Source organism: Coffea eugenioides, chromosome 11, assembly GCF_003713205.1.
Source record: "Coffea eugenioides isolate CCC68of chromosome 11, Ceug_1.0, whole genome shotgun sequence".
Taxonomy (NCBI): domain Eukaryota; kingdom Viridiplantae; phylum Streptophyta; class Magnoliopsida; order Gentianales; family Rubiaceae; genus Coffea; species Coffea eugenioides.
The window spans coordinates 51,675,709-51,700,829 of NC_040045.1; the positions used below are offsets into that span (position 1 = coordinate 51,675,709).

Consider the following 25,121-nt stretch of genomic DNA (forward strand, 5'->3'; position numbering starts at 1 on the left):
AGTGATTGAGAGAAGGCCAATGAGGAAAGCCCAGCCCGCATTACAATTATTTTGACATACTTAGATGCTTAGAACCTGGATAGCTGCAAAATTTTGCTACTACTGGTACTAGTGTCCACAGTTGGGAGAAAGGGTTTAAAAAAAATTTTTGTTGATTAATCAAAAAGAAAAAAAAGGTTTACTTTTGCTCATTGGCAAAATTTACTGAAGCATCAATACTTTTTGGCTACAATCGAAGCATTATGTTATTCAGTGATGTTGAACTGGAAGCGTTCAATCAGTGGATTTTCAGACACAAGCCCATAAATCCAAACCCGCCCTTCAAGAGGGTATCCCCCCCAAGCCTGGGGACTGGATTACTAATTGGGGTATCCATAGTTATTTAATACCAGTGCTTAATGTACACCCAATGTATGTGCACTCAAAAAATATATAATATTTATGATTATATATTTTAAATAAATTTTTATTACTAAAGCAAACTTTAATCTTTTAATAATTTTCATAAAATAATTTTATTTTGGTAATTATCATGTTTATGGGTAGTTATGTTGAAAACATATATTTAAATAGTTAAAAGTAAAAATAGTTATGGGTAGTTATAGGTAATTAAAGTAAATGTAGTTTTTATAAGAGCAAAGCAGAAAGTTTATAAAGTGACGATAAATGTAAACTCTAAACCCTTCCTTAGGCTTTATAGATAGTATAGATTTCAAAAAGAAAAGAAGAAACTCCTATGTAATTTGATGTAAAAATTGATTACGGTTTGTCTTAAAATATATTTCAGGTGTTATATTTTTTGAAATATAAGATTAATTAGGAAAAAGTAAATAAATACGATGGAGGGTAGGCAAGATTAAATAGAGAAAGTATATAAAGATAAGGGAGGATAATAATTTTTAGTATATATATATATATATATGTGGAAGATTAAGGGAATGTTATATTTGTTAATGGGTGTCCTAACGTTAGAAAAATCTATTTTCAAAAATGGATATTTATAGGAAAAAAGAAGAATAAGATATTAAAAAGCACAGAGTATCCAAAAAAAGTGAGGCTCAACCCACATCTGACAAACCAAAGATATTGTATTCGTTAGGAGTGGGCACGAATTAGGTATCCATCCTATGGGACATTTGTCTTTTTTCTGACCCTTAATTGCCCCACATATCAATAGTTAACTTGATGATCAGGTACCTGTTAGAAAATGGTTAGATCAGCGAGTACTTGCTTCGCCCCTCTCATCATTTAATGTTTTAAACAGTAATTTATACTAATTTTTTATATTTTATATATGCTTTTAAGATTCAATATAGATTTTAACAAAAAAAAAAGTCTCATGTCAAGAAACAAACATGAAAGAAGAATACAAGAAAAAGAAAAAAAATCCAAAACTAATTGAAAATTGTTATAAGCATTGCCCTTATTTTATACATATTCTACGCCGATTAAACTTTTTTTTTCTAAAAAAAAGACCATAACAATTGTAAATGAATCTTGTAAACAAATTATAAACGCTTATATTCAAAGTGTAATTTGCAAAAAAAAAAAACTCATTAGCTCTAAAAATAATATTTCTATAAGTATATAAAAAAAATGAGAGACGAGTTGAGCACTCGCGAATTTTTAATCCCCCGACCCTAATCTATCTCACATTTATGCGAAAATCTAATCTTTTTCTGACTCGATCAAATAATATAAGTTGAGTACACTATTTTTTTTTTTAGAATGACTCGAATCAGTTCTCACGAATTTTTGGATCAACGGATAATTTTTCCTACTCCTAGTATTCATAATCAACAACTCAAACCCCCACGATGAATCCGTACGGCCAACAAAAAGTTTTGGAATGGCAAACAGAAGAAGAGATCTGATTGAACCAATTAAAGGCCACGTGATGTACTTAAATGGCTTGATAACCCATGGTGTCTTTTGTACCCATAGCCGACCCGCCATGTGACTCTTATTTACCTTTCACGTGGGACTTCTCTCCTCAAGATTTCCGCACTTTAAACATGTGACGCAAAACAGGGGGCCCCAATTTAACGCTGCCTATTTCGTATCGCTTTGGTACGACGAAAGCCCCCACCAAAATTCCTTTTTTCCGCACAACACCGCACCGGCAGTTCCATTCTTCGGAATTCCATGTCTACCTATTAAATTCTACACCATCCCTTCCATTATTATACTTTTAGTTTTGAAATGTCTGAAAATATTCACGAAATTGAGAAAGTTAAAACACTTTTTAATCATTCTATTCATTATAATTTTTTCCTTTGATTATATGCATGACATCATTTAAATTCAAAATTTAAATTTGTAGGAATACGATTGAAAAGAAAAGTACAGATATCACGATCAAATCACTGTTTTTAAAAAATTGAATTCTCGAAACATGACACAATAATAATTGGGACGAAAGGGCACCATATTTTTCCATCCCTCTTACCCCGTGATCACTTGGAGGCAGAGTTCTTTGGTCATTTTGAAAATTTAATTAGATAAACTCAAGGCTAGAATGTTAATTCTTATTATTCATTTTGAAACCTTTATTTTTCTTTTTCCTTTCCCCATAAAACAATAATATTTTCTACTCTCACGTCCTCATCTTATTCTAAGTCATCTCACGAAGATAATCTGCCCCAGCTGCTGATTAAGTTAATTCCACAATATCCATTGTCCTGCCAACAAATATGGTTGGCTTGGCGTAATGAGATATATACGCATGACCACGTAATCAGATAATAATAATATACCCACCCAAACAAAAGACTTGCAAAACACCTAGTAGCTAGAAAGATTGTTGAAAGGGGTAAGAGCAACTAGAGGAACCATGTGAACGCTTCCTCACTGGCCGGCTCCCAGTAGTTAGGTTCGCGTCCAACTTGTGTGTTGAAAAGCCATGCGCAAAGGTTAGCTAAATAGGGAAAAGCAAAGATTGAATTTGCCAAAAATGAGCTCTACTTTTTTTCCACGTTTCGATTTCCTGTGACTCGAGTTCGGTATTGGTTTGATCATGATCATCGGGGCTTGAGTAATTGCCATGATCATCGGGGCTTGAGTAATTGCCCTTCACTCTTCAGTAGAGTTAACCGGCCAGATACTGTATTCTTACTTCCATGCATGGAATATTCCTACAATATACATAGGTATATATATATGTAGGTAGGCTTGTCGTCATGGTTTTGAAGAAACTGGCACCCAACATGAATTAATACCACAATGCATGCAACAAATTAATGAAAAGAACAAGGATTAAAGACGGTGATCATAATTAAGCATTCAAATTCACAATATATAGCTCGACCTTAGCTGCACATCTTACCCTAAAAACCCCAACTCCGATCCCCCCCAACATAAAAACGGAAAGGGGGAAAAAAGTGCTTTGAAGGAGGAGGATTGTTTGTGTCATATTATTAATTCACAAGATATATAAGAAATATACTCCCATTAATTAAGTTCATCGATCATCATATTACAGTCAATATTTAAATAGTCACCAGCATAAATAAGTATTATACTAACCTCGGTGGCTTCAACAGCTAGCTATACTACAGTACTAGAGAATCATGCATGCATGCATATTGGGGGAAGCAATTTATGTTTAGTCCCCGTTAAGTAGTTGCATTGACCAGAGATCCTCCATGCTCCAAAGGTTCTCATTTGATTCAGTGGGAAAAGGGCCTTGAAAAGTCTCCATATTTCCGGCGTAGGAGGGTGGGGAGTAGGTTTCCGCAGCATTTACAGTTGTGGAAATTTGGCTTGTGCTTGCTTGATCATTATGCTCAGAGCCTTGCCCGGCGAAAGTTTCTGCCTGCTTGATATGCTTTTGGATTCTAGTCCTCCAATAGTTTTTAATTTCATTATCTGTTCTTCCGGGAAGATGCTTTGCTATTTTGGACCACCTTCGCCACATAACAATTAACAGAATACTCAAAACAGAATATATATATATGTATGTATATACTCATCATATCTACTATAGAAGAAGATGTAATTAATGTTCTACATTTCGTTTTTGTAAACAGGTGCTAGCGAGTTTTAATCATACTGTAAAGATCAACGCATGCATCATGGCGATTTTAATTTCATTACTAAATAAGTCCTCCAAGTGTTGGTAAAAGTTTTATTCATCTCATTCTTGCTAACAAGGGAATTTTTTCACGTAGTTCAGCCGAAAATTGAATTTCTACCATGCATGCAATGCCGCGTGGCCCCGACCAACTTATAATTTCTTGAATGCGGGCTTGATCGCGGATCAGTTACGAGAATAATGACTCCAACTCTTACGCGTTTCCTGGTTTTGAAACCTAAGCTCTCCATGTTCTGTGGTTCAGACTCAAACGCCTTCACAATCGAAGTTTTACTTAAAGGCAAACCCCGCAGAATATAAATTGGAAGGTTTCGACACTTGATTCCCCAGATTCTCAAACCAACTTCCCCAAAAAAGAACACCCGATCAACCGGCCAGTTACTCAACTAGTTTAGTTTTGGAGGAGATGCAAAAAGATTTCATGAGAAGCATGCCAGCCACCGGCCATCCACCACAACCAAATTGAAAAAGGAAAAATGCATTGCTAGCTGTTGAACTCTTCCAGTCAGAAAATCGACCACCAAGCAACTCGAGGCATAACATCATCGAGCCCCATCACCATTAGGTTTAGTTTTCAACAAGAATTGAAGGTTAAGTTTTTCCAAAAAGAAACAAAAAAAGAGCCCATCTTTTTTGAAATCCCAATACTTAGGTGTCTTTGAACTATCAATTCTGTGCGTGTTTCCAGTTGATACTGAACAGCTCTTAAATTGTTACAACAATATCCTTAGCTCCTATGTCGTGAGTTTCCCGGTAAGTAATAGTGCACTTTCTGTGTCTACTCAGTCTCAGTTTTTATCCCCCAAGGTTACTCTTCTCGAAAAGTTGCAACATAAATCTTCACCATCGCAAACCCATTTGTAGATTTTTTTTTTTTTTTAATTTTATTTGAGCAACCCGTTTGTAGATTTAGCTGTACAACTATTTTGTCATTGTCAAAAACCTCACTCACCCGCTAAGCCGCGACTCAAGATTACGCTGCTCAGACTTTCACGCTGGATAAGTGTACTGACGCTGTGCACAATGAATTTAGAGCTGTGAACACGACATCATCAAACCCCATGCGCAAATATTGACTCGTGCGGAATTCCTAATTCCTATCAAGTACTATCGACCCCTTTACCTTCAAGAGCCAAAAAGATAGGGTAGATGTCAGCTTCAAACAATGCAACTAGGAGCTGCTTTGTTTCAGTTGATACTATACTAGGAAGGGGCAACATGTGATCAACGAAAAGGCTTCACCTTAAAATAGAAACTTGCATTTTCCCAACGTGCTCTATTTGGTTTGCATTTCACAACGTGCTCTATTTCGACAGCTATTATCTGTGGTAGAAGTATCATATTTCGACAGCTATTATTGAGAAGAAAATTTCTTCAAATGCACATAGTACTAGTTTCATCAACTATGTAGTAGTATCATGCCATTTTCATCAAATGCACATAGTACTAGTTTCATCAACTATGTAGTAGTGTCATGCCATTTTTCTACACTTAAACGTGTTCTCCACAAAATGCTACAAAGACGCAAATTCAGTACGGCGTCCCGGAACCTCCATTTCTAGTATACGACCTTTTCAACTTTCTGATCGTATCACTGGGATGAATCACATTAAAAAGGTTAGATGATCTTAAAAAGGCAAGAAATATACGGTTAATAAATCCTATTAGATTCTTAATGTTGTCATTTCAACAGAAAGCTGATGTTTTAATCGAATTTGTATGAATTTGTTATCCTAGAATTTTCTTCTCAAGCTATGTATTGGCCAAATAAAAGTTATAGAAGCTTTATATCTATTTACAAACCGAACTAAGGTTTTAGCATGGCCTACTAAGATCCTTACACGATCATAATCAATTAAGAGAGCTTGCTCGCTTTCAACTCAAAATTTTAGCCGTGTGACTTCTGTCTGACGAAGTACAAGAAGATTGTCCATATACTGGGTTTTGAAATAAAGCTTTTGAATTCTGACAGCCACGAGTTATATATATGCACGTTTGAATTTGAAGATCTTCCATATATAGCCATTCTCGTGCAAAAGTAAGGGGAAAACATGTTCATTTCATCGGCTTTTCACTCCAAATCTAACTCTATGAATTTTTGTTGGCTTGAGAACAGGCACCAGTAGCCCAAATTCTTAGGGAGATCTATTCAGTCGCTCTTGTTAGTCGATGCAAAGGTCAAGACACACAAGAAAACTTGGACGAGAACCGTCACGTTTCTTTGCACAACAATTCAATACAGACCTCACAAACCCTAATATGAGATGTTACCTGTTTCCCCATTTAGCATGCAGCTCCATGATCAAGAGCTGCTCTTCAGGTGTAATATTTCCCCTCCTTACATCTGGTCGAAGATAATTAAGCCAACGAAGACGGCAACTTTTCCCTGTACGCTTGAGGCCTTCGAAAAGAACAAATTCCCTTGTTAGGGTTTCTTGATTAAAGTAATAAATAGTTTTGTCTCTTAACACATATATATCTAGCTCAAAAAATGAAAAACATATATATATGTAAAATGAATGAGGTTACCAGCAGATCGTGCTAGTGAGTTCCAAACACCTTCACCATGATTTGCAATGTAGTTAATCAGGATTAAATCTTCTTCCATTGTCCAAGGCCCTTTCCTTACTTCAGCATCTTGAGAATTGCATGGTTTCTTATCCATCTTATGTCTGTATGACTCAGCAAGAGCGGAGGAGGGGATCGGGGATGGGAGAGAGAAGGAGATGGAAGGGGGGGGGGGGAGAGGGGGAAGAGGTTGGATATTTTGGAAGAGGGTTGATGGTAGATGTGGATTTGAAGACAGATAATGGAAGAGAACTGGAATTTATAGAGGCAGGCTAAATAGCTTTTCTCCAGTCCTTAAGCTTCTAATAAGCATATCGTTGATGATATTTTGACCTAACTTCCCTTCAAGACAAACTTAATTACGTTACTGATAGTCATAACCATGATGTTAAGATGTGAATGTATAGCATGTTCGACATGCATGATCACTTACGGACAAACTCTCTGAATTTATCAAATAACGTTACATTTTTTCTTTAAGGTTTAGATAACGTTACATTACAGGTCTCTGTACATGCTATCTTTTTGGCATTTCTTTTGCCCTTTTCTCAGGAGGCGGGTGATTTTGTTTTCTTACAGACAACTGTCTAGTTGCAAGTAAGAGTGATAATTTTCGACGCGATCTCAAAATACGATACTAATCTAACACGAAATTAATAAATTTGGGTGAAAATTTTGCGGGTTCAAATCAGAAGCAGGTCGAACCGATGAGGACAAAAAAAAAAGAGGTCAAATTTAGATCATCCAAGGGTTGACCCAATAGCTTATTTTTGAATTTAAAATAATTTAATAAATATAAAAATATTTTATCTCACTAAACTAAGTTATTCTTTTTTTTTCTCCAAAAGCATTAATCACTTAATCCTAAATGAATTTGTTTAACTTGTGTGAAGTTGGAATTATTATATTTGAACAAATAATGTATTATATTATTTTTTACTTTTATAGTGTTTTAATTTATTTTAGATTTGGCTAAGAATAAAACACTTTTACAGTGTTTTAATTTATTTCAGTTCTAGTTTGGGATTGTTTGTGGAGATTTTTATTACTTGATTATGTAATTAGCCTTGTGCAAAATTGGTTTGTTAGAAACTATAGTGGTAAATAAGTAAATTGAAATTATGTTTCAGGTTATATCAAATCACTCGAGTGACTCGTCAACCCATCAATCCGAAAATTTCAGATTCAGGTCAGGTATCCTGACCCATTGCGGGTTGGCGGATTATATTCGAGTCAACAGGTTCCTTGTTATACCTCGATCTTAACCTGAACCACCAATCCATTTTTGACCCGATTGACACCCTAGTTGCAAGTCGTAAATGTAGCTCGCTAAAGATATTTATCATCCATATCTACTCTACTCATGCCTTGCAAAAGTTTTAAAATAGTACTGTTGGTTTGTTTGGATAGTTTATTATTTGTATAATTTTATTTGTTTGTATCATAAACATATCTTTTTACCACCTTTTTTATCTCACATACATCACATAAAAAAATATTATACTATTTTTTACAACAAAAAAAATTATTTTAAATAATCTCCTATCCAAACACAAGATCTGCATAATAACTTTGAAAACTATTCACAAGTAGGACACTAATGAACATATATGGTACGGTTTAATATCAAATGTCAACCATTAAGATTATCTTCAAGAGGCAAAAGAACAAATGATGCAGTAGGGCATATGTACATATTACATAGTACTGTATTAGGATTTTTTTTTTAACTGTTTGCGAAATTTCGAATTAATAGTTGTAGCGCATCACCTCAAACGCCGAAACAAATATCATTTTTTTTGTGTGAAATAAAGAACAAGAAAAAATTAGAAGAAAAGTAGAGATGTGCTTGGCTAAAACCTTATCTAGACCGTTGATTGATTACTAAGAATTCTTTTTTTTTTTAAGTATTATAAAACGAACATACAAATAAGAAGCCAATAAATGGTTTGCCTTGAGGATATAGCGTCCTTTGCTTCATAACTCGTACATCAAAACGGAGTACATAAATATCATCACGTGGTTCTACATTTTGGGGTCCGGTACATACTTTTCGTAGCTTGTCAAATCAGTGTAAATCTTAAAAAACTTTAAACTTCTCGAAAGGAATTTTCTTCCAAAAAATCTCTATGTTTTTTGTAAATACATTTTTCAGTCACCTTTTTATTGCGCATATATCAAATCGTTACAGTATATTTTTTACAAAACTCTAGAAAATTGCTACAGTATATTTTTTATGACATGAAACAGGTGAATATGGTAATAAGTTGATTTTAAGTCATAAAATGCATGGTTTTAAGTCACAAATAATGTAAATGACATTAATTTATGAGTCACAATTGATCTTGTGACTTGTAAATAAGGGTCACTGTTTATATTGTCATAATTAATCTTTCAAGTCACAAGATTTTCCTAATTTGTAAATCACAAAATTAATTGTGACTCATAAATTAATGTCATTTTTATTATTTGTGACTTAAAAATCATACCTTTTGTTACTATCATCAAAGTTTTTGTTATTAGCAAGTCACGAAAAGTTTGAATTTCTTGTAGTGTTTCGACTTTCGACCATTATCTGTCTGAATAAGGATGGTCGTGAAATTACTTCGGCACCAATCAGACGGAGGAAAGCTATGTGTCGTGTTTTATGAACCGTCAAATCCACGAAAGTTCATAAGTACCTTAGGGGAAAAAAAAGCTACTCCATAGGGCAATAAGATTGTTTTTTCTTGTCGTTGAATTCATATTAAACTGAACATTTTAAAATTATCTGCACCTAAATGATCGAGATAAAAATAAATGGCTCTAAGAATGCTTTTTTTTTGGGGGTTTGGAGGGGGGGGGTGTAAATCAAACGCTCTATTTTTTCTTAAATCGAAGAGATTGTTTGGATTGTCCCTTTCCAAAGAAAAATTGTTACGTTTTTCGTGAACATATTTTTTAATTATATTTTTATTTCATATATATATAAAATATTTTTACAGTAATTTCTCTACAAAAAGTCCAGAAAAATGCAATCCAAACAAAGCATAATAAGTAAAACAAACACTTAAAAGCAAAAGGTAAAGCTAAGCCCATTAACGGATAAATTTATGAATTCGACGATGTGCATAAAAAAAATTCTAACAAAAGATATCTACTCGATTCGATACGACATGTAGACAGTACAAGAGACATGTAATAATTGTATATTCAAAAGGGAAAATTGCAGAAACCTCCCCTGAGATTTTCGACATTTGCACTGACCTCTCCTATCAATTTTGAAATAGCATTAACCTCCCGTAGAAAAAGTTGGAGCCAATTAAAAAGGTAAAAGTGTGTGAATTTACTAGAGTACCCCCAATTGTATTTGACTTTACCAGATGAAAGGTTTGAGTACTTTCATCAAAATCAACGTTTAATTTGTTAAACAAATTAAACTAATCAAACTATTTCTGCATAGTTAAATTAATTAACTAATTAACTATTAACTAATTATCTAATTAACTAATTTCTATTTATCTAATTAACTAATTAACTAATCAAACTATTTCAGCATAGTTAAACTAATTAACTAATCAAACTATTTCAGCATAGTTAAACTAATTATCTAATTAACTATTAACTAATTAACTAATTATCTAATTAATTAATTAACTAATTAACTAAAGCTGTTGTATGTCCGGAACTAACAAACTATTTGCATGTTAAACTAATAAACTAATTAACTGCTTAACTAATTAACTAACTAATTATCTAATTAACTAATTAACTTATTTCTATTTATGTAATTATCTAATTAACTAATCAAACTATTTCTGCATAGTTAAACTAATTAACTAATTATCTAATTAACTAATTAATTAATTAAATAATATCTATTTATCTAATTAACTAATTAACTAAAGTTGTTGTCTGTCCGAAACTAACAAACTATTTGCATGTTAAACTAATTAACTAATTAACTGCCTAACTAATTAACTAACTAATTATCTAATTAATTAATTAACTAATTAACTAACTAATTATTTAATTAATTAATTAACTAATTAACTGATTTTTGTTTGTCTAATTAACTAATTAGTTAATGCGCTAATTGGTTAATTAGCTCCACAGGCCAACGAAATTGTTTAAATAGCGCATTAAATATAAAACCTGCCAGCTTCCCATAAAGAGCTGGTATGTTATGGGCAATTTTTTTTTTTAACTTTCACATATTTAATTTATGTTAAATACAAAATATACTAGTTTTCCTTTGCGCGCTATTTAACCAATTTTTCCCATAAAGAGCTGGTATATTTTCCATAAAGAGCTGGTATAAAACATACTACAAAACATGCCAGTTTCCTATAAAGAGCTGGTATGTTATGCGTTATTTAACCAATTTTTCATATTTAAACAAATTTATGAAAATTAAAATAACGTATTTGAAAGTTGCATTTTTATTTGGAAGAACACATTCCTTCGATGCGCTTTTCACCCTTTGAGAAGAGACTAAAAAATCGCCACCCTTTAGAAAGTTAGTTTAAAAACTCTCTCTTTTTGGGAATTTATTCCTTATTAATACAGCCACTATATTTATTTTCTAGTATTAATTTTTGGTATGGTTTATGATTTTCTTATATTTTATCAAAAAAGTTAATAACTATTGTAGTTACAATTATGGAGATGTTAATTTGTCGTATGTGTAATTCTTTTGTTTTATAAGAATTGTTATATCAGGTAGGGGTGGGCACGGGTCGGGTACCCGCCCCTAATAAGTTTTGGCTGACCCGATCCTAAAATATCGGATCAGCCATTTTACGACCTTAACCCGCTCCTAATATTTTCGGATACCCGCTATTTGGGTACCCGAAAAAAAGGGGCGGGTCATAGGGTACCTGCCCCTAAAAAAACAATTCCAATAAAAATATTTTTCACTTAATATCAACATATTTTTCAATAAAAAAAATGCTTTCCAATTAATATTGGTAGAGCTATTATAATCAAAATCCATACGTCATCATTCTCACTTATATCATTCAATAATCAAACCGATCTCATAAATTTAGTACATATTAGAATTATAATATCTAATAGATAAAATGAAATTTTATGATAATTTTGAGTACATCACCATTCTCACGCATTTCATCCTTTTATAACATAACAAACACAAGGATAATAAGTATTTGGCAACTTTTCCAACTTCCTTAAGGATGTTATGGTACAAGACTACATCCAAAATGAGTCGATTGTGGAATCAAGTCCAGAAAAGAATTGAACAGAGCTAATAATTTGTGAAGTATAATTAAAATAATCTTGAAAATTTTTCACCAACTTTCTTACATCTTTGGAATAGACCTTATTGCATTAAAGGTAATGAAAAAGAAAAATAAATTTCTTGCACGAAAATAAAGGAGACAAATTTAAGAGACACAATTGCAATAAAACAAATAAATAAATGAAAAACACAAATGTTTTAATTGTCTAGCTAATAGAAAATTGGAGTTCCAAACACAAATTTTTTATTGAATTGATGAAAAATTTGCAAGAAAGATCGATGGAAATAGAATAAAAATGAAAAAGGATGAACAATTTTTATGATAGAGTTTCACTAATTTTTCTTTGTTTGTTCATTTTAATTCAGGTTTCACCAAGAATATTCGTTTTTTTAAGACAAGATGAGGAGAGGCGGATCATATGAGATTAAAATATGAGGTTGTGAACCACTTTACTTACACTTAGGATTAAAAATTATAAAAATTATATGATGAACCCTTATTTTTTTAATATTTATATAATATACCCTACGGGTCGGGTACCCGCCGGTTTTTATTTTACTGATCCGTATCCGTATCCGTTTTTACGGGTACCCGATCCGCATCTGCCCGCTAAGAAAAATCGGATCGGATATCCTATTTTTCGGATCGGATCGGGTTCGCCGGGTTTTGGATCGAATCGGATTTTTTGCCCACCCCTGATATCAGGGGTAAATTTGAAATTTAATTGCATTTAATTCCGAAACACTCATCAAATCAAGCTAGATATTGGAATGAAAAATATGTTGCATTTATACCTCCTGAACTTACTTGATCCTTAATGCCTACGCCCTTCCCTTGTCAATACTAATTGTCAAGCAAGATCAGGGCAAAATTGGAAGAAATTTCTTATCTCACTTCTACAAATAATTTTTTAATGGGACATCAAGTCTCAGGGGAGGTTTCTGCAACGAATTGTTCCTGTTCAGGGGTGCTGAATGCCATTTCTAAACCTAGAGGGGAGGTCAGTGCAAGTGTCAGAAATCTCAGGGGAGGTTTCTGCAATTATCCCTATTCAAAATAACAAAACAAAATCCTTTTTCTTTTTGGGGATAAACAACATAATTTCACTGCATTTTTTTTCAGCTCTGCAAGTAATGAAGAGAATACATCAAACACGCAACAGACCAAGAGATTACCTCAAACATGCATTGAATCAATTTTTCAATTAACTCAAACATTGTTCGTAATTGGTATAGTAGTATAACATATCCAACAAGATACGATCAGTCAAACAACCTTTTTCCTGTGATCTTGAAACTTTACACTGAAAAAATAGAGGCTGCGTTTGGATTGAGTGTTTTTGCACCTGTTTTTGAAAAACTGTTTTTCACATTCCAAATGCTACAGTAATGTGTATTTCAAAAACAACTTAAAAAACAACCATATCCAAACAATATATCAAAAACAACTCCAAATATATTTCAATTATGTATATTTAATTTGTATATTTTAATAAGTATATTTCAATTTGTATATTTTAATTATGTATTTTAATATGAATATTTCAATTATATTTTAATATATTTTAATATGTATATTTCAATTATGTATTTTAATATGTATATTTCAATTATGTATATTATATATATATTATATTAATATAAATATATTTATTTCAATTATGTATAATATTATATATATTATATCAATTGAAATAAATATTATATATTTATATAAATACATTTATTTATATATAAATTTATAAATATATTTATTCAATTTTGTTTTATAATATATATTAATATGTATATTTCAATTATGTATATTATACATAAATTATATTAATAATAATGTATATTATATATATTATACATTTCTAATATTATATATTTATACATACATATTATAAATATTTTGTTTTATTAATAATATATTTTTGTTTATTTATAATATATTTACATAAATATTATATGTTATATAAATTATATATAATATAATATATAATATATTATACATTTATATAAATGTACATTTATACATAATATATAAATATTTATGTATATTTATAATATACATTTATATTATGTATAATATATAATATAATACATTTATGCATTTATACATTTATATTAATATACATAATATTAATTTTACATTTATACATAATATTAATACATGTATATATTTATATTAATTATATTAATACATTTCTACATAATATTAATATATATTTATAATTTATTAATTTATACATTTATATAATATCATTTATAATTTATACATTTTTAATAATATACACTTATACATTTAAATATACATTTATATTATGTATTATATATAATATAATACATTTATACATTTATATTAATATACATAATATTAATTTTACATTTATACATAATATCAATACATATATACATTTATATTAATTATATAAATACATTTCTACATAATATTAATATATATTTATAATATATTAATTTATACATTTATAATAATATACACTTATAATTTATAATATATTTATAATATTCATTTATAATTTATACATTTATAATAATATACACTAATACATTTATAAATATATTTATATTATGTATTATGTATAATATAATACATTTATATATTTTTATATGAATATATAAATATATGTATTTATAAATATCTATAAATGTATTATAAATGCATATTTGTATAAAAATATAAAATTTATAATTTATAATTTATACATTTATATAATATTCATTTATAATTTATTCATTTATAATAATATACATCTATACATTTGTAAATATAAATGTATTATAAATGCATAAATGTATATTTATATAAAAATATAAAAATTATAATATTCTAAAAATACTCAAAAATATGTTTCAAAAATACCTCTAAAAATAATCCAAAAAAATCTACAGTAAAAGTTTTTCATATAGTTTTTGAAAAACAACCCCAAAAACAACTAATCCAAACGGATTTGTTTTTCAGATTCAAAATGCTACAGTGGTGTTTTTGAAAAACAAACCCAAAAACAGCTAATCCAAACGGAGCCAGAGTTTTTACCCAATAAAACATGCTTCTTCTCTATCCATCAGTAGTACTCCATCTTCTTAACTACCGCCTTATCAATTTAACTTTTCTTTTAGGTGCAATTTATTGTGGTACGGACCACTTGGTTGGAATCATAACAAAGTAGACCGGTTTTATTACTCCAGCTGATAACTGCATTAGATTAACAAATCAACTAAAACGAAAAAGGACAGTTTAAACTCGAAAACCCTAACTAAAGCGGGCAGTATCTTTAAGTGAGGACGGAAAGAGAAAACTTTCCAACACGGAAGGAACCACCTTTCACTAGAACACTTGGCGTCTTTGCTTTTTGTTGGTGTTTTAGTGATAAATATTCTTGCAGCAAATTGTACACTCTTTTGTCCATATTCAAGGCAAACCCTTTCCCGAAATTTCACCATCTACAAGCACAAACTTTATAAAGAGGCGGAATCTCAATAGTTTGGCCGGTGAGAAAAAGAAATGACAATAATAATATTATTGAATTGATAAGTGAAACTTGGTGCTTGCGGCTACGCCCCCCTAACTCATCGATCGAAATCTTGTCTTTGTCTATCTATCTGGATTTCACTCAATCCTTTTTCCTTTTCTTACAGAAGTAAGAAATTGTTTAATTAAACCTAATCCCAAATTTAACCTCAAAAATTGACAACTTTTAAGACAAATCTGGGGACTTAACTACCCAACCCTTAACCCCCAAGAACGATGCGGGATAGACAGAATAGAGAAGCCTGTAAGACTGCTGCTACTAACGGATAAAGACCCCCCACAAACCTCAGAAACCCCATGCAATAGATTTTACTTGGTGCTTGCGGCTACGTCCCCCCTAACTCATCGATCGATCTTGTCTTTGTCTATCTATCTGGATTTCACCCAATCCAATGCACTAACCTCAGTCGCTCGAGCGGGCTTTTACTGAGACAACAAGTCATTGACTTGAGAAAATGGTTCAAACCGAGTTTTTCCTGCGTAATTGTTGACTTCTAGATGCATTGGATTGGTAGATGACAGGTCTTCAAGTTTATTCTCAGCTCAAAAAACCGCGTGCTTTGATAATCATTGCCGTTGCGGTTGGGTGCAAAAAAAACAGCAGCAGCGGCTGCCTGCATGATTTTGTGTGTTCTTCTTCTTCTTCTGTTCAAAATTTTTACTTTAATTTCCATGACTGAATCGGATACGCAACTCCAAAGTAAAATAGTCGGTGAAGTTCATCGTACCCCTCCCTAACTATAACTTCTAACAATAACTTCTGTTCGTTCATACGATGAACTTCACCGACTATTTTGGATTTATTCTTTTTTTTACACTGTAGCAAAAACAAATTTAAAAGTTATTCGGTTGGTTAATTATTTGGACCGCGAATGGGTTCTTTTGTTTTTTTTGGTCATCACGTACTTTTGGCCCAAAAGAATTTTGTAACAATCTGCCCGACCAATGCAACCCACCCAAGTCTTTATTTTATCGGGGCCTTTTCATATACTCCCTCCGTCCCACTTTGATAGTCATGTTTTTCTTTGTCGTCTGTCCCAAATTGTAGTCTACTTTTCAATTGAAAAATGTAGTTGTATTTTAATTTTTCTAAAATACCCTTATTCAATGTAAGTTGTTGTTACTATAAACCTACCCCATTCAATGAGAGTTTATTCTTTTTTTACCATCAATTCAAGTTCCTATAAAGTTGTACTCTAATTAATGTGAGGGTATTTTAGGAAAATAGCTACTTAAATTGATTGTTCCAGCAAAGTTAATTACTTTTTCTTCAACTGTGTGAAAAAAGAATCAGGACTATCAAAGTGGGACGAAGGGAGTATTATTTTTCTCACTACCAAAATTCAATGGTCATTGCAAACGGAAAAACAAAAATTCTCAAAAGTAAGCATAGAAATTTTCGTATTCCACTCTCTTCTCTACTACCACTAGTTTGTTTGCTTGCTATGCATCCAATCTTGAAATAAAAATAAAATGAATGAATGAATGGACCAAACAACAATCAATTAATGTCATTAGTGATTAATGATGGACCCAAATGCGAGTGGCTATGACAAAGAAAGTGATTTACTCATCTAAGTCTGTCGTGTTCCAATTTGTGCATCTGGCTAAAGGACAAATACTAGCTATTTTTCTTCTTTTTTTTTTTTTTAAAAAAAACCCAAAATAAAAAAGGGGAAATGGGGAATGAATAGTGTAACGTCAAGGTGCAACTCATCACATACCAGAAAAGGGAACCCCCGTGTCACCGTCATCACTAATTTAGATCGATCTTAATGTAATTTAGATCGATCTTAATGTAGTTGTTTTGCCTTATTAGTGCAAAATCAGCATAGCATGAGTGGACTAATCTTATTAATTTTTTTTTTTTTTTGGTTTTTATGACGAAAGATAAATAATAACACTAGAGTATTTTTATCTGAACAGGGAGTAAGAATTAGGTGAAGAGTCTTGATATCCACAAATTGTTGGGAGGAAGACAGAAAGGGTCGACAAAAACAAACACTTAATTATGCACTATGAGCCGTGCTTTTTACCGAAAGATGCCTCGTGTATTTTTTTTTTTTTTTTTTTTTTTTTGAAGAAGAAGAAGAGCGGTAGTAGTATGGTAGTGTTATCAGACGGACCAATTCCTAACACTGGCCGGCCCCCAAGATTTTTTTTTGCATCCACCACTCACAATAATAATTTCACAACCGTTCTGAGTTCGACACTTCTCACAGAAAGTTGCATGGAAGTATTATCCGTCCCGGAAAGCATTCTCATGTGGCTGTCCATAACTTCATGTCTCGTTGATTTTTCTTCTTGTCTTATTCTTCTATTATTTTCAAGGATTTTCCGTCGACTTATTATATATATATATATTCTTTAAAGCATATAATTAAATTTACTGTTGTTGTGAAACTATTTTTCAATAACATAAACGAATTGCCCAAGTTCTAATCATAAACATTTTGCATTTTCTCAGTCCACTCATAAAAAAAAAAATTTTTTTTTTTTTTTTTGGCTTGCCTTTTCGAGTCAGAAGATATGGTGCGAATAAGAATCCAAAGAGAAGTAAGTAGTTTAAGTTGGAATTGGATTAGAGTTAAGCGTGTATTATGCTCCCACAAGCGTTCGTTGGATGCCACATGAAGTGTTGCTGCTTAAGACTGCTCGATCTTAAAGAAACAATTAGACTACTACCACTGTTTAATAATTCACTTCCAAAAGTGGAAAGCCGGTTATCATAATTTGCTTCCATTTTTTGGGGAAAAGGGTTGAACTTTGGACAGGGACTGTGCCTCAAAGCAAAGGCTTTTGTAATGTGATCTGTGCTAATGACCATAATTGGTGGCAATTTGGCCATGCTTTTGCAAGGCTACGGATAATCTTTTAAAAACCCCCCCCCCCCCCCCCCCCCCCCCCCCCCCCCCCCCCCCCCCCCCCCCCCCCCCCCCCCCCCCCCCCCCCCCCCCCCCCCCCCCCCCCCCCCCCCCCCCCCCCCCCCCCCCCCCCCCCCCCCCCCCCACCCCCCCCCCCCCCCCCCCCCCCCCCCCCCCCCCCCCCCCCCCCCCCCCCCCCCCCCCCCCCCCCCCCCCCCCCCCCCCCCCCCCCCCCCCCCCCCCCCCCCCCCCCCTCCCCCCCCCCCCCCCCCCCCCCCCCCCCCCCCCCCCCCCCCCAACACAAAACAAAGAAAAAACAAAAACAAATAAAAGAGCCTTGCTGATACCTTAAGTGCCACCAACGTCTCATTTGTGGCTAATACGTGATCAGACTGAGAGACTTTCTGACTGTGAGGTCTTTACTTATTAGTTGAAGAATGAAACATTTAATTCTATTTTCTTAGATTAAGCTTTATTTTTGAACTTGGTTGGTTGTATTTGTTCCATTTCTTAAAAAACTAATAATAAGACTGAAGTTTGAAAATTGAAATCTTACAATTTGAAATCTAAAGTCTAAAATCCATTAAATTATGTGAATTATAAGTAATAAAATTGATACAATTGAGTCTATTATTACATAAGTGATAGTAAGTAAAGCCTACATTATTTTTTAGACCAAGTTTTTTTTAGGAGATTTCAATGCAATTAATTCAGATATTCAATTTTTTATTATCAAACACAACTGAACATATTAAAAATTTGAACCCATTAAATTTTAAGTTTATAGTGTTGTTGAATGAATTATCAGGATAACGACTTAGTTTCTTACAATGGGAAGAACCCTTTTCGTGTACCTTCATTCGGTGGACATTGTATTGTTTTCCGGTACTCATGAAACTCCCCCAAGGCAAAAAACAGGAAAAAAAAAAAAAAAAAAAAGGCGGGGACATATTTTTCAGGATTCTACGCCCTTTTCTTTTAGAATCTTAACTAATTTTTGCGAGTAGCTCTTAATATAGACTCAAAAAATGAGATGCTTCTCAAAAACACATAGCAATGTAATAGAAAGTTGGGCCGAAAGTGGAATAGGCAGTGATATAGAAAGTCATTGCCGTAATTCTTCCTAACTAGTTATAAGTTATAACCCTTCATTATCAAGACTTTGACGGAAACTCTTCTTTGGAAGACGTAATCAGCGACAATAAAAAAAACAATAATTTGTTAAGGCGCTTTTTTTCCTTTTCACGATCAACAACAACAACATATTGCAAGGAACAATATGTCATGGAAGTTACAAATGACGGTAAGATAAAATAGTTCCATGATTCTGAAGTACTCCATCGTGGGAAGAAACGTTGAGAACGAGCTACCGCCCAAACGAATCCTCTGCCAAAGATCCTTGTTTGGAATCCAAGTTTTTTGCCAAGTCTGTCTGCTACAAGTTTTTTAAAAATTTTAACTACAGCAACCTCAAAAAATTTCTTAAAATTTTTAAACTATACACTTCAAAATATTCAAAAATCTACGTATTTCAAAAAAATTTTAAAAACTTCAACAGTAAACTACAGTAAAGTTTTAGACAAACTCCCAAAAAACTCACATTCCAAACAGGTAAAACCAAAGAAAAACTCAGCAAAACATGGTGTTAAGTATGAAATGGTTGGTAAACTGAGAGGGACTCTAAATAAGAGATTAGTGTTGAGGGCCTCCCACTTATTAAAAAAAAAAAGAGTGTGACATGGGGAAGCAACCATCTGCAATTAGCCGCGTCATCCTCCTTTCCCTATATTACACACGCAGACAGGATTGTCGTTTTCGGCAGAGTAATGAAACAATGAGTAGGATAGAAGGGGGGATTGATGCCTAACCGAGATGGCATCTCATTTTCTTGAAGTAAATTAGGTAGACAGCTAATGATGAGTAGAAATTAAAACGCTCCTCCCTTTCTTACATTTCCTGCTTAAACAACCTCTTAACATGTGCCAATTAGCCACAAAATCATCATTGAAAATTTACTTCTATAAATGAATTGTAATAAAAGGAATAAAAAAATCCACTTCCTGCACGTGCTTGAATATTTTTGTGGTGTTAATCATTTATCGATCAAATGTTCAAGAAATTTCAATTATTGAAAATTTTAAAGGTCACCTAGCAGCTTTTTGCAAAAATGTACTTGCAAAAAGCTGCTGAGCTGGATAACTAGTACGGAACGCATTCATCGCGGCCCTGAGCGAAAGATCAAAGACCATATCCATACAAAGCGGTCGCTTAGCCGCACCCCCCTTTGCGGAAAATCGTAATGGAACGATGCCGTGCAATGTTGACAACAGTGCAGGCTACTGGCCAATGTCATGTAAAGAAAACTTTACTACAGGCATTCGTCAATTCCAAGTTGGATGAGGCACGTACCACTTTTGCAAGTTGAATGACAGTAGTTATTATAAGTTTCAAACGATAACAAAGCATCTACATTTAAAGCAAGCAGCTAAAAATCAAGCCAAAGAAGAGCTTTAAAAGCAACTTCTGCTACATCATAGTTACGATACAGAATGAAAAATGGGCAAAACAGTATGGTCACTACCATGTTTCAGTCTCACATAAAGCAAAGATAGTATCAGTCCTTGAATCCCACAATTATCCAAGCAGCAAGCGAACAAATTGATTTCTTGCCTTATGCCTGCACAACGGTATCCACAAGTTGAGCACCAAAACAACAAAATAACCAGAAAAGAAAATTTTAAATGCCAATTTAGAATGCCCGTACAAAATAAAGTCAAGCTAAATGCTAGTCATGCAAAGTAAACAAACCGAAAGGGAGTAAAAAATTAAGTCAGACAACACTCGCCTTGCTAGCAATGTTGCTGGAAAGCCAATCCAGCCCTTCATAAAGGCCCTCCCCAGAGGTAGCACAAGTGCTCTGGATGTACCTGCAACAAGTGTTATACATAATCAGAAGGGACACAAGGACTGGACCCATGCAGTTTCTGTAACATGCATAAGCGCTGAGCATACATGGATCAGAAGAGAAATAACGACCCATGCAGTTTCTGCAACATGCATAAACACTGAAAAGTTCCTTTTGTTCAAAAATCTGAAGGTGTATTACCAAACAAATTATATGTATGCATGTCCAAATATACTCTCCAGCCTCAGACCTTTCTCCAAATTTTACAAATAAGCTCAAATTGACAATCAAAAGATAAATACAAAAGACACACACAGTGAAACAGGGAAAGGTTGGCTGTTAGCAACACAAGTAAGACTGGGAGCGCCCGTTATATATCATTTAAATAAAAAACTGTAGCAATGAGCTCTAAAAACATGCATCGGGTGGGATAACAGAACAAAACTGCACGAGAAGTTTTACCAATGGCGCTGGCGGAGAGAATGGAGGCCAAGCTTGTCAGTAATTTCTGCAGCATTCATTGCATTGGGCAGATCCTGCTTGTTAGCAAACACTAGCAACACAGCATCTCGCAGTTCATCCTGAAACCAGACACAAAAGTCAGTCAAACCTTCTTGTCCTGCTAAGTCATATCACTTCATTGATCTTATTCGCAAAAGTAATTAGTCGATATAAATATGGGTAAGTCTCATTAGTAACAGCAGTACCATGGGAACCCTACGGACTCCTAATACCATATCCAGATCAATGAATTGAAAGCAGTAGAAGTCATTTATTAACTAAATCGGGTTAGTTAGGTCAAATTTTGAACCACATGAGAAGGACTTGCACATGCATTTGAGGGAAAAGGGGTGGGGTATCAACCATTGCTCTAAGCCTCAGATGTACAGGTAAAAGATCTGGAAAGTCCAAAAAAAAAAGGTTGCCCAGACAGAACTCCAGCAGTAAACAAGTTCAGAAAAAATTGCAAGACAAAAGGGAACAAATGATGAAATACTAAGTTGGTTCATGAATCAGCATATGTGAAATCATATACGATTAAATCAGGTAGCGCAATATAAAAGAAAAATTCTCCCATAGCTTTCGGGAAAACCAACAGTGCGTCCTGCTTGATGAATGTTTCATCTCAAACTGGCCAGATTTCCTCATCTCTCAACTACTTTTTCTAATCTAAACCTCTTTTGAAGCAACCCCAATTGGAGATCGCTGGAAAAGGAAAAAGATTAATTCCTCAGACGCAAAACATAAAAATAACAAACAAGACAAAACATTTGCTGGAACAAAGATGGAAACTACCCCAACAGAGTTTTTAAAACATATCCACTCAGATGCTGTGATCATATTTCCAAATCCAACAGAAAGGGTTGACAAACCTCATTTAACATCCTATGCAGCTCATCCCTAGCTTCAACAACTCGGTCCCTGTCATTGCTATCCACCACAAATATAAGACCCTGTGTGTTTTGGAAGTAGTGCCTCCATAATGGACGGATCTGTATTAGAGATGGTGTGTATCAGCCTCGCAATCATATGAAAAAATAAAAGCATGCAGAAATGAGAAATAGACAAGGAGAATGAACCATGGGAATATTGAAGCATTATGCCAAAGGAAAATACAAGGAATGGTAAACAATTATCACTGTCATAATAAAGAAGTGACCATGCAAGATAATAATTAAAAAAAAAGAGCATATCATGGAAATCAGGAAAAAAAAAAGCCTAATACCACAAAAATATGTGCAAAAAATCATAGCTTACAAAGCAAACAGCAGGAACAATTTGAGATGGAAAATTTATCAGGGAAAAAAATCCCCTATTCCGGAGTGCAGGGGAAATAATCCTATCACACACTTAAAAATGAGATTTAATTTGCTGAGTAAATAAACATGTCAAACGAATAGGAACAACTTATTAAACGACTTATGCTGTCATCAACATATCTCCATATACATTATTTTCATTCTTTCTGACAAGCAGTCTTTTCTGTATTGACAGTGTCCCTTGACAGGAGAGGGGGAGGGCAGAAGGGAAAGAGGAAAGGACAAAAAGGAGAGGCCAAGGTTCAAGTACATAGAACTGATGAAATAAATGGGAGTATATTCAAGTGCATAAAAATGATGAAACAAATGGAAAATTGTGTAGATCCCATTGACCATGTTAGAAGGTTAAAAAACAAAAAAAAAATGACAGATGCATCATACCTTGTCCTGGCCACCAACATCCCACACGGTGAAGCTAATATTCTTATACTCCACAGTTTCAACATTAAAGCCTGCAGAAGAACCAATACTTACAGCTTAGAGAATTATAACTGAATCTGAACAAGTGATGTCATGCCAACAGGCAGAGCGCTTGAACATCAAATGCACCATCAAGTCTGGTATCAGTAAAATAACACTTTAAGCTTCTGCAGGTATCTAAAACAAAAAGGCAACCCCATCGCCAAAAGGGCCATATACAAACTTGCTCGCGACACTCATGTTTCATTGTATTTCAATTAATCACCTCTCCAACAGTTTTCCAATTTGTTTGTTCAGGCGAACTTTTGAGAGTTTGCAATTATTGAGGCAAAATGCTACCATCTATCTCCAAGAAGAACAGAAATAATAAATGAATGGTTTAACTAGGGAAAAGATTCCAACACTTAAAAACTCTTGCAGCCAAATGAACAACTCAATTCAGCACATTAAAGACTGACAATGAGGTCGTGACATTGCGCAGTCAACCTCGCTCAGATGATTGAGAAACCACTGACATAATTATGGTACAGGAATCAAAAGCAACAAGACTGGCCATGCAAGACAATTTAAACCAGATATTTCCAAAAGGAACTTACCAATGGTAGGAATAGTAGTGACAATTTCTCCAAGCTTGAGCTTGTACAGTATTGTAGTCTTACCAGCAGCATCAAGACCTACCATCAGAATCCTCATCTCTTTCTTGGCAAACAGCCTGCTGAACAGCTTAGTGAAGGTAAGCCCCATCTCTGCTCGGATCACTCAACACTGCCAAATGTGGAAACCTAGCAAATTTACCAAAATTCAGCCATAAAAACGCAAGAAAAAAATCCAAGCGGTTGTGCAGTTCAGCTGGAAAAAAAATCATGTTAAGCTAAGTCAACATTCGATCTGATGGAAAATCGGATTCATATAACAAAAGTGGTAACCTGAGAATGACATATGAGCTTAATTGATCTAAAACATCGAACAAATCTAAATCAACCACGAAAATTCAAATCATGATACGAAACGTAAGAGATCTAATCGGAAGCAAACACTAATCACATCCGACTCATCAATCCAAAACGTGAGAACCAGGAATTACGATGTATAAAACACAGATCGATCCAACACAGTGTTCCGGAACTAAAAATATAAACTGTCATAGCTAAAACATGATAATTGCACTTGCACAACAAAAATTCAGGTCAGTAGCAATAGTATTTGTAAATTTGCGTTCAATGTATTTGATGAAAATGTTACCTAAATGAGGGAGATCCAGAGAGATCTGGGATACGAGGCAACCATTGCAGAATTTTATTGAACTTTGAATGCAAAAGACGCAGATAGGGATAGAAAGGAGAGAGGAGAGCGGAATACTGGAACTTACCTCTTGGAAAAAGTCTGGCAGAAGGAATCGAGTGGGAAAAAGATTTCCTTGAAGCAGAGAGAGATAGAGGGCCGCTAGTTTCGAAGGAGGTCGATCTGTCTGCCTCTTCTCAGCTATTTAAGTCAGTCCTAGTAACACATTTAAAGCTTCAAGCCGGTCACGGTTTCTGCGCACTCTCCCTGAAACGGGTCGGATCCTCTTGGTCGATCCGTTTACATCATGATTTTGCTCCGATTGCGAAAATGATCTCTGACGTCCTCCCTGTACTGATCCAGTCTAGCAATTTACTGGATCCAGATCTGTTG

General features: G+C 33.7%; 2 protein-coding genes across 2 annotated transcripts; both read right to left on the reverse strand.

The window, feature by feature from the left end:
* Window positions 1-3,587: 3,587 nt before the first annotated feature.
* LOC113754482 (myb-related protein 305) lies at window positions 3,588-6,758 on the reverse strand. The gene is made up of 3 exons (XM_027298920.1): window positions 6,623-6,758; window positions 6,365-6,494; window positions 3,588-3,905 (listed from the first exon to the last, which is right to left on the reverse strand). The coding sequence occupies exons 1-3, from the start codon at window positions 6,756-6,758 to the stop codon at window positions 3,605-3,607; spliced, it is 567 nt and encodes a 188-aa protein (XP_027154721.1). The 3' UTR covers window positions 3,588-3,604.
* Window positions 6,759-20,679: 13,921 nt separating this feature from the next.
* Window positions 20,680-24,925, reverse strand: LOC113751412 (ADP-ribosylation factor 1-like). Its single transcript, XM_027295425.1, has 7 exons — window positions 24,817-24,925; window positions 24,044-24,229; window positions 23,409-23,479; window positions 22,581-22,700; window positions 21,670-21,788; window positions 21,148-21,229; window positions 20,680-20,979 (listed from the first exon to the last, which is right to left on the reverse strand). The coding sequence occupies exons 2-7, from the start codon at window positions 24,189-24,191 to the stop codon at window positions 20,974-20,976; spliced, it is 546 nt and encodes a 181-aa protein (XP_027151226.1). The 5' UTR covers window positions 24,192-24,229; window positions 24,817-24,925; the 3' UTR covers window positions 20,680-20,973.
* Between the last annotated feature and the right edge of the window lie 196 nt (window positions 24,926-25,121).